The following is an 11,449-nucleotide window of genomic DNA, read 5'->3' on the forward strand; positions in this document are numbered from 1 at the left end:
CCTTATTCTAAGTGATCCAGGGTCCCACCATGAGTCACCTAAACAGCACAAACTACCAAGTGTGGCCCAAAGGGCCCACCACGAAGCCAACACACTCCTGTCACAGGGGAAATCCCAAGGGTTTAGGGGTTACCGCCCAGGAGCCAGGACAGAGGCCAGACCTTTCTTTGGATAATTCTTCACTATACAATGTTATAGTTGAATTTAAAATTTGTCAAAATAATAATTCCTGCCTAGATCAATTGTAATAAAACTGTAAAACATCAAAAGCAAAGAGATGACTTTCAGATCAGCCAGAATAGATTATCCTCAAAGAAACAACAATTATACTGACAGCTGACATTGCAAAAGCACCATTGGAAGCCAGAAGACAGGGATCACATCTTCAATATACTGATTTAAAAAAAAACAGAGTCAACTTTGCATCAAAAATAGTTATCAAGAATACAGCGAAATGAAGACATTTGCAACCAAATAAAATAGTTTGCCACCAGCCAACTTTCATCAAAGGAAATTTTCAAGGACATTCTCCAAGCAGGAGGAAATTTATCCCAAACTTTGGAAGGGCCAAGACCCAAGAAGGAACATTGAATGAAAAAAAGTGGTAAATGCGGTTAAATATAAGTGGATGTTGAACTTGAAATTCTAGTAATAATGAAAAATATACAGGTTAGAACTATTGTTTTAAGTAGTACGCTGGCCAGAGTTCAGCCAATGTTTCCCCAGCACAGGAGACAGACCAGATCCCTGATGTTCATGTGTCAGGATGGGCATGTGACATGGGAAACATAAATGTACGAATCCCTGTGTGATCTCCTTGTGGCGAGCGCTCTGAAGGCTGAGGGTCTGACCAGGGGCTGGACCCCAGAAAGTCCTCTAGAATGATGCTGCAGGGACAGCTGAAGAAGGAACTGGAGTTAAGGAGGTCGCGATGGGCGGAGACTGTGTAGAGAGAGCTGGCCACTCAGGACAACTGGTTTCTGCGAAAATGAAGACTGTGAGCTTACAACATAGTGCATGTCACACGTGGTTGTGCAGACTGCCACCCGCCCTCAGGCAGCAGCTGAACTTATGTGTCTGTGTGCACCGGGCCGGCTCCGTTTGCATTCAAAGCCTGGCACAGGTGTGTGGCGCTGCTGCACAGCTGGTGTTGTGCGCAGGGAAGTGTGCCATTTGTTGTTGTTTTAAGTTGAAAGAAGCTGTGCTTCAGCCCAGAAGACGGGTAAGAACCAATCTGGCGTCGCTGTCATTTCTGAACACAACATGTGGCTGTCTGTTATATAATTTGGGTACTTCTGTGTGATCTTGAAATAATTCCTAACTTAAAAATATTTTCTCAACAACACTAATCATTAGGGAAATGCAAATCAAAACCACAATGAGATACCACTTCTCATTAGGGTAGCTCTTATATTTTTTTAAATGAAAGAAAATAACAAGTGTTGGGAGGATGTGGAGAACTTGACACCCTTGTGCATTGCTGGTGGGGGTGGGACATGGTGCAGCCACTGTGGAAAACAGTTGCAGCTTGTAGCACATGTCGGAATTTGCTTCCTTTTTTAAGACTGAATATTATTCCATTGTGTGCATATATCACATTTTGTTTACCCAGTCACCCATTAATGGACACTTGGGTTGTTTCTACCTTTTGGCTCTTGTGAATAATGCTGCTGTGAGCATGGCTGTTCACATATCTGGTCAACACCCTGCTTTCAGTTCTGTTGGGTACATAACCAACAGTGGAATCCCTGGACCACGTGGTAATTTTATGTTTAATTTTTTGAGGACCTAACTATTTTCCATCGTGGCTGCAGCATTTTACTTCCCACCCGTAGTGCCAAGTGTTCCGATTTCTCCACATCCTCACCAACACTTGTTATTTACTATGTATATGTATATACTGGCCATCCTGATGCATCTGAAATGATCACTCATTTTGGCCATCCTCATATTTTGGAAAGTGTTTTAACTATGTAATAGCTTTCATAAACCCCCAAAGGGTGAGATTTACAGGATTATTTCAAAAGCCTACACCCAAATGCTTAACTTTTCAGAAGTAGGGAGACTTTTCAGCGGACTGAAGGCCACAGATGAGAAGCGAAACTGGGAAAAAACAGAGCCGCAGACATTATGGCCTCGCCGAAGACGAGTGCAGTCCCGGCAGGGATGCTGAGTGCTTCCCACAGACGCTGTCCCAGGAGTGACATCTGAACTGGCCCACACCGCACACTGCCTACTCTGTGGCTGGCCAGTGCTTAGCAGAACCCAAACAGTGGAACATTCTAAAAGTTCAAGGAATGCTGGTTTCTCAGAGCACCCCTCCCTGTTTTCAATTCAAAGGACTATGAGAATTTCAATTAAATACAGAGGGTACCAAAAAAATGTATACACATTTTAAGAAAGGAAAACTGTATTAAAATTGTAATAATATATACCGATAACAAAAGATGAATGAATACAAGTCACATTTGACTTCTGCAATGACAAGAGGTGCTCAAAGTGGTTACCATCAACATCCAGACACTTCTGATTACGGCCAACTACTGCTTGAGCAACGTTGACCAAAGTCAATGTTGTATACGTTTTTGGGCACCCCCAGTATTTTTCATTTAATTATTTGCTGTGAAGGGTTAGAGCCAACTACAAAATTTAAGGACACAGTCCACTCAAGACTGCCTTCATTTCTGATATTAATTGCAAGATCAGAAGCCCTCAAGACCACCCAGGGGTTTGATAATTTACTGGAAAGACTCACAGAACTGACCTAAAGCTGTTATACTCATGGTTATGGTTTATTACAAGGAAAGGATATAGATTGATATCAGCCAAGAAAGAGGAACAGAGGGCAGCGTCCAGGAGAAGTACCAAATGTGCAGTTTCTGTTGAGCTTTCCTCTCCTGGCATCAATTTGTGACAATACACACCAAGTATGACCAACCAGGAAAGCTCACCCAAGCACAGGGTTCTGAATTTTTACTGGGGCTCCATCATGTGGGCACAATTGCTTACGTGGTTGATTACCCAGGTCCACTAATACCACATGACCCAAAGGCCCCACCTTAAATGACATTGTGGATCTTTCTGGCCTAAATCATCCCAAGGCCCCGAGGCAAACAAAGACACTCCTATTAGGCATGGCATCTTAGAGGTGACCTCCTGGAAGATGGGGAAACAAGACAGACCTCTTTTGGGGCAAGGTTAAACTCTTACTACACAGTTTCCCAGTCCAGTTTCTTTAGAAAATGGTAAACTCCATGAAGGCAGGGACTGGAGCCATCTTTGCTGTCTCTCAGTGCCAGGGAGTTTGTTGGATATAAAGACTGGGAACCATTTCTTTTTTTAAAAAAAGATTTCTTCCAGTACTGAATCAAAGGACAGGGTGTGAATGTGCCACCAATGATGGCCTGGGTCCTCAGCAGGAATCAGAGGCTGCTAACTTCCGGCTGCCCTCTTAGCTGTTGTCCATAGTAAAGGTTCTTCCTTTGATGATAATGGCCACTGCGATGCATTGAATGCTTGTGTCTCGCAAAATTCTTACGTTGAAATCCTAATGCTCAGTGGGACAGCATCAGAAGGTGGGGCCTTTGGGAGGTGATTAGGTTATGAGGGTGGTGCCCCCATGAATGGGATTAATGCCCTTATAAAACAGACCCCACAGAACTCTCTGGCCTTATTTCTGCTATGTGAGGATACACTGAAAAGTTGGCCATCTACAACCCAGAAGAGAGACTTCACATTGTGAACAGGCAACTGTGCAAGCAAGCATCTGTTCAAGACCCTGCTTTCAATCCTGTGGTGCATATACCCAGAGGTGGAATTGCTGGATCACATGGAAATTCTATTTTTTTCTTCCTGGGGACCACCATACTATTTCCCATAGAGGCTATCATCACATCTGTTTTCCCCATTATCTTCTAATTAGAACGAATGATGCTGTCTGCCATGTATGGTGACAATAGAAAATTTACTTTGCGAAAATTCATTGGATGAAATGGTGAAGTTACTGAAATAAAATTAAAATTCTGCTAAAAAATCTGGGTGTAGAGCATATAGAAGCATAGCTCCAGCTCTCTGACTGCTTCAGGTGATTTATAAACCAAGTATGAACTTGTCAGGTGGGCTTTTTTTTTATTCTTTGCCTTATTTGTTTTGTTTTTGTTCTTTTTTCATTTATGCTTACAACTAATGATGCAAACATTTCTGCTTTATCCTGCTGTTAATATGGGGCAAACCTCCAAAAACGGGGTAGACTAGAAGCTTTTTCTGACATCTTTTCTGTCAGTTTTGTATATTTCATTTTCATGATGGTTCCAGGCAATATTCACGGATTTGTCAGTAGAAACACAAACTAACAGACTTTTGGCAGTATATATCCTAGGAGCTGCTGGCAAATTAATTGCTTCCTACCCTTTCTTGCCATGACTGCAGCTAATAGAACCAGGCCCCGCTGTCTCGATGGTAATATTATCCCATATCGACGTCACTGTCATCCCTGCAAGAACATGGTCATACAGGGGCCCAGGGAGAGCCAGGAGGTGAAAAAAATACTGGTACAGTTTTTAAAGCTCCATTTAAACGATTTCCATCTTGTAGGTCAAGTTTACAATATTTTATGAGCAGAAAGACTCATAATGGGCTTTGATTGTTTTGCAAGGTAGCATTTCAAAGCAGAGCTTCATGGAGTAATGAATGGCCTAAAATCGAACAGGCAAAGGGACCTTCCCCTGACCACATGCTAAAGTGGAATAACCTTCAAGCTATGGTCTCAAGAGCAGAGACAATGAAGACTCTTACTCTTCGGGGGGGAAAAAAAAAGGTAGCATTATGATGGTAAGAAGCCTAAATATAATGTATGGCCACCAGGATCTAATGCCTGGGATCCATTGCTCAATGATTGGACAGGATTTTCCATTTGCAGCAAATCGGGCTGTCATTTGAGGTCACCTCACATCCCTCCCTATAAAAGATATGCTGCAGGATCTAAATTCATGCATTTAACTACAAATAATGACTATCTTAGTCCATTCTGACTGCTGTAACAGAATACCATAGACTGCGGGGCTTACAAACAACAGGCATTTATTTCAGCTCTGGAGGCTGGCAAGTACAAACAAGATCAAGGTGTTGGCTAATTTGATGTCTGGTGAGAGCTCGCTTTATAGAGGCACATCACACGGTGTCCTCATATGGTGGAAAGAGAGGCCAAGGGAGCTCTCTGGGGTCCCTTTATAAGGCACTAATCCCATTCATGTGGTTCCAGCTGACTCTAGGATGGCTCCTGGCTGTTGCCCTTGTTCTGGCCTCACCTGGTCCAGAGGTGGCCCTCCTCACAGGTATTGTGTGCAATAATGAATGACTGTTAGTAGCAGCCATCTGTCCTGCCTCAAGTTGGAGAAGAGACACGGCACCCTTGCAGCCGCCCTCCGGGAATTCTCCAAAGGGCAGGTCTGGGACTTGTCATGGGTGGCAGCGATCTCTCCCGAAGTCCCATGTGTTAGCTCATGGTAAATCAATGACAGCATATGGATGCCTGTGCCTCATCAACTCCACGTAAGATTACAGGAACTCAAGTACTGGGCTCCATTCCACTGGGCCCCTAGTGACATGATTCACGCATTTTATCAAAAAGGATAAAGTTGTGAGAAGCAAAGCTGACAGGAAACCTAATGGGAGGGACCAGGCTTACCCAGTGGGACACCCAGACATGGTATGCCTCTCCATGTGATGCAACAGTAAGCAGCAGCACCCCCTAGGAAGGTACGTGCTGGAACACTTGAACGGGATTCCAATCAAACCTCAGCCCTGACTTCAGCCACTATCTATCTACCATCTCTAAAGAGCAGTACACGGGTGTGTGCGGACAGCACTACCTACAATGCTGCTTCGCAGAACAAAAGCAAACTAACTGGTCAGCGGTTCCCAGGGCGTAAGCCTGGCAGAGCCAGCCGGCTTCTCTGAACTGAACCTCGGGTGCCCTCTGCTGGCCTCTCTGATTACAACGGCCGGCACCAAGGACATTCTGAAGGCCAATTGCAGGCCTGGCCTGGCGGGGCCAAATGATGACAGCGAATCAAGAATACATTTTAAGAGGAAGGGAGACCTAGAACTTGCTCATATTAGATTCAAGTGTCTTTTGGCTCCGAGCGACGCCCACACCCAGGCTCCGGGCTCGATGGGTCCTCCATTTACTGAGCTCTCCCCAGGGGGCGGTCCTGAGCCAGCTCCATGCCAGCAGGCTGGGCTGTCCACTGCTGGGGAGGAGCAGCTGCCCCTCCAACGTAAAGCAGGAAGGGCAGGGATGGACTGAGAGCCTCAATCTTCCCCACACAGCCACACCACGGACTGCGAATGCTTTCATGTGTTTTTTTCCTAACAGTCCTGAGCAGAATCATTCCCATTTACAGGTAAGGAACTTGAGGCAGAGATGTCACTTCACCACTCCCAGGTCAGTCACAAAGCTAGTGTGAAACCTGAGATTCAAGTGCTTTTTTTTAAAACATGCAACACAGTATTAACTGTAGTCACCACGCTGTACAGTACAGCCCCATGACTTATTTATAAATGGAAGTTTGTACCTTTGACTCCAATCACCATTTCACCTACCCCCGCCCAATCAACAGCAACTAATCTGTTCTATGAGCTTCTGTTTTTTTTTGATTCCACATATAGAGCATATGGCATTTGTCTGACTTATTTCACTTAGCAATAATGCCTTCAAGGTCTATCCATATTGTTGCAAATGGCAACATTTCCTTCTTTTCATGGCTGAGTAACATTCCATTGTGTGTATATCCATCTTTATCCATTCATTTACTGATGGACACCCAGGTTGTTTCCGTATCTATTGTAAATAACGCTGCAGTGAACGTGAAAGTGCAGGTTTCTTTTCCAGTGTTTACTTCAACTAAATATCCAGAAGTGTAATTGCTGGGTCATATGGTAGCTCTATTCTTAATTTTTTGAGGAATCTCCATACTGTTTTCCATAGTGGCTGCACCAATTTACATTCCCACCAACAGTGCACCAACACGTTATTTCTTATCTTTTTGATAACAGCCATTCTGACAGATGTGAGGTGGCATCACGTTGTGGTTTTGATTTGTATTTCCCAGACTAGTGATATTAAGCACCTTTTCGTGTCCCTTTTGGCTGGCCATCTGTATGTCTTCCTTGGACAAGTGTCTATTCAGATCCTCTGCCCATAATTTTTAATAGGATTGTTTTTGCCATTGAGTTGTATGAGTTTTTATATATTTTGGATATACATGATTTGCAAATATTTTCTCATTGATATGGTTGCCTCTTCATTCAGTTTATGGTTTCTCTTTAGTTTGATGTAATTCCACTTGTTTTTCTTTTGTTGCCTGGTGTCAAATCCAAAAAACCAAGATCGATGACAAGGAACTTATTGCCTATTTTCTTCTAGTTTTATAGATTCATTAATTTGTGACAAAAGAGCCAAGAATGCACAATGAGCAACGGACAATCTATTCGGCCACATGCAAAAGAATGCAACCGGACCACTATTTTACACCATACACAAAAATCAAGTCACATGGATTAAAGACTTGATTGTAACAATGGTATTTGTGTATCTAAACATAGAAAAGGTACTATGTTTCCCCAAAAATAAGACCTAGCCAGACCATCAGCTCTAATGCGTATTTTGGAGCGAAAATTAATATAAGGCCTGGTCTTATTTTACTGTAATGTAAGACCCAGTCTTATAGTAAAATAAGTAATATAGTAAAATAAGTATAGTAAATACGTATAGTAAATAAGTAATATAGTAAAATATAGTAAAATAAGACCAGGTCTTATATAAATATACTAATATAATATCGGGTCTTATATTAATTTTGGTCCAAAAAACACATTAGAGCTGATGGTCCGGCTAGGTCTTATTTTCGGGGAAACACGGAATGTTTATCTAAACATAAAATATGGTACCATGTGTAGCCTAAGTGTACTACACTAAGTGTACAGTGTTTCAAAGTCCACAGCGATGTACAGTATGTCCTAGGCCTTCAGTCATTCACCATTCACCCAGAGCAACTACCAGTCCCGCAAGTTTTATTCATGGTAAGTGCTGTATACAGGTGTGCCATTTTTTATGTTATACCGTATGTTTAGCTAAACATATCTTTTCTATGTTTGGATACACAAGTATTTACCACTTTTACAATTGCCTACAGTATTCAGTACAGTGACATGCTGTACAGGTTTGTAGTCTAGGAGCAGTAGGCTCTACCGTGTGGCCTACCGTGTGACTGTAGTAGGCCGTACCATGTAGGTCTGTGGAAGTGTACTCTGTGATGTCTGCACAACGACGAAATCCGCTAATGACACACTTCTCAGAACACATCCATCATTAGGTGGCACATGACGATAGTGACAGTTACTTATGATTTGCATGCCTTTTTTCTTGCCTAATTGCTCTGGCTCAGGTCAGTTATGAAGCTAATGAGTGTGAAAGCTGAGGTTCAAACCCTACTTTAAAGCCCACTTCTTTCCCAAATCCTACTGCCCTTATGGAAACCGAGACAGTATGTCCACTTTGCTCTTGGTGGCTCTGGGCAGGGCTGAGACCAGAAGGCCTCTTCCCCTGGGCTGGCCAATGGAAGGGGAGCCAACCTCGGTCTGCTTGCCACTTAATAGCCTGACGATACCAGCTCCCACCCACAATGGCCATGTGTAGTATCTCATTTAAGTCTTTCCACATTTGCTGGGGCTCACACTGGGCTGAGCACTGTCGGGAAATGGGAGCTCATCAGTGAACAAGGAAATCTGGACCTGTCCTGTGGGAGCCTGTGTATGGTCCTACATGCAGAGCATGATGAATACGGTCCCCAGTCTAACAGCTCTGGTCCACACGCCTTCCATCAAACTCAGGATGCCAGAGCTACTGGAGTGGGGAGTAAAAATATGGTAGGATTCCTCTGGGAAAGGCCAACCCTCCTACCAGAGACAAAGCCACACGGACTTCAGGTCTACAGCAAGCCCCTTAATTCCTATGAACACACTGAGAGTTGTTTAGTTTGTTGCCAACCACTGCTGAGCTTGTTACAGGAGGTTTGCATGGAACACACCTGAGCAGGAAGTCAGAAGTGGCACTTAGTAACTGACTCAAGCAATGTAGATGTGTAGTCCTCCTTCAATACTCCTGGTCATGGTGAGGAACAAGTCTCACTTTGATGCCAATGTGGCTTAAACCCTTCTCTGAAGTTGGCCAATCTCTCTCTCTCTTTCTTTTGAACAAAAATGTCAGGATTTAGGTTCAGAGCCTTTGGCATGTCACACTGTAGGATTAGAATACAGTATAATATTATTTGTCTTTTGTTTTCATTACATTTTTAAATATTTATTTCTGTATTCAAATTTTATTTATGGCTAATGATAGCAGTACTTAATTTCTGGCAGGGTATTATCAGGACCAAGGATGGTGCTGTGAATTTGAGAATTAAGTGAGAGGGTTGGGAGTTACAGTTTGAATCTTGGCTCTGCCACAGTCTTGGAAAAATAACACATTTTTTGAACCTCACTTTTTCCTTTGTAAAATGAAAATGCTGACTTGGAAAACACTCCCCTGCCCCCAAAATAAGGATAAAAATTACCACGTGTCAAATGCACCCATAGTACGAATGGAAGGTTCAACTACCAAAACTTAATAGCAAAGCACACGAATACAAACATGGTAACAAAGCTGGCTGTTTCATCTCCTGGTTTTATTAACTAGCCACAGGTCACCTAGTTAGTCTCATTCTTCTAATAACTCAGTTTAAAAAATATGATTACCATAACCTAGTTAAGTACCAGCTCTGTACACTAACATATTCCTTTCCATAGCATTGTTTTCAACATTATTATAGTATAACAAAGGCAGAATCTGATTCCATATAGACTTCCAGTTCAGAAAACGTTTTATCCTTCCAAGTTTCTTTAACATCACTATCAATACGCACATGGTAAAAAGCAGCTTGTTTTTGCAAAAAGGTTCCCTGTAAAATCCAAACAGTCCTACAATGTCAATCTCTAGTTTGGTATTGCTTATGTAAAATGTTACCATTTGGGGGAAGCTGGGCAAAGGGGACACAGGACGTCTCTGTATTATTTTTCCGGTTTCCTATGGGACTATAATTATTTCAACATTAAATTTAAAAAAAAGTTGCTCATGAACATGAAAGTATAAACATTACACCTAAAAATTTAAAACAACAATCTGAAAGGCCTGAGAGATATGCTATACCTCCGGGGGACTGTGAGGCCCAATGAAAAAGGCTTACTTATGTGTAAGGTTCATTACAAATTCTGGCAGTGATAAACATATGGTCTTGTCGCTCCGCTCTCCCCAACTCCTAGACCAAGAAGGCTCTGAATTAGCTTCAGCTAACAAGGAACGATGTGAAAGGAAAAAAAGACCCCCTAATTTTATGAAAACCCAGCGGGGGAACACTCCGCATGTTATTCAGTCACTCTGCACTTGAGGCTCACTCACACCAACTGTATAATCCGGGCAAACAGTCTGCCAGAGCTCAGAGCTGCGTTGGGACCCTGCCCTCCCTGTGTTTCATCTCGCGCCCTCCGACTGCATAAGCAAGTCGACCTGGCTCAGGGCCAGCTTGTCCTTCTTCTCCTTCTGCAACACCTGCTCCTCCCACAGCGCCTGGTCCACCTGATCGTCGGTGAGCACCACAGGCTGGTATTTCTCGTCAAAGAGCCGCTCGTTGGCCTCCGAGCGCAGCTGATGGGGCCCGACGACGCGCAAATGTGCCGGCAGGTGGAGGAACTCGTCGTCGTTGATGTCGCAGTCGCGCATCCGAGCCCCCAGCACCCACCAGCGGCCCACGAAGCCCACGTCCAGGATCCGGTCCGGGAACTCGTCCCAGCGGGGCTGCAGGTAGCGGCAGCGGGCCTGGTAGAGACTGGCCTGGGCGTCGTAGGGCGCCTCATACACCAGCGAACAGAGGCCCAGGTTCACGTGGCGCAGGCAACCGCGGCCCCGCAGCCAGAGCAGCCGCTGCACGTACGCTTCTGAGTCGCGATTGCGCGTGGCCGGCGCCAGCAGCAGAAGGGTCCCCGACGCATCCAGCAGCGCCTCCTCGAAGGATGCCTCGCTGGGCGCCAATGCGCAGCAGGCCGCCGCACCGCCCAGCAACCCCACGTACACGGCCGCCCTTACTGGCCGGGCCCGCGCAGCCGCTGCCGCGTCCCCGCAGGCCTCGGCGTAGTCCCGGAGCAGCGCGCGGGCCCAGACGCCTAAAAGGAGAGAAGCGCGGTGAGAGAGGTCCAGCCACTGCGGCTACCTTTCCCTCCGCTAGCGGCTACTCACCCAGCCGCGCCCACGCGCCTGGCTTAGAGGCCGCGGCGTCCTCCACCTCTCCGCGGTTTCGCGACCAAAGTCTCTTCAGAGCGGCCGCCGCCATTCCCTTCCGGCTTAGAGACCGATCTC

General features: G+C 44.8%; 1 protein-coding gene across 1 annotated transcript; it reads right to left on the reverse strand.

The window, feature by feature from the left end:
• Positions 1-8,057: 8,057 nt before the first annotated feature.
• Positions 8,058-11,444, reverse strand: TIMM29 (translocase of inner mitochondrial membrane 29). The gene is made up of 2 exons (XM_081076527.1): positions 11,330-11,444; positions 8,058-11,256 (listed from the first exon to the last, which is right to left on the reverse strand). The coding sequence occupies exons 1-2, from the start codon at positions 11,421-11,423 to the stop codon at positions 10,568-10,570; spliced, it is 783 nt and encodes a 260-aa protein (XP_080932653.1). The 5' UTR covers positions 11,424-11,444; the 3' UTR covers positions 8,058-10,567.
• Positions 11,445-11,449: the final 5 nt, after the last annotated feature.

This window comes from Rhinolophus hipposideros, assembly GCF_964194185.1.
Source record: "Rhinolophus hipposideros genome assembly, chromosome: 16".
NCBI lineage: Eukaryota > Metazoa > Chordata > Mammalia > Chiroptera > Rhinolophidae > Rhinolophus > Rhinolophus hipposideros.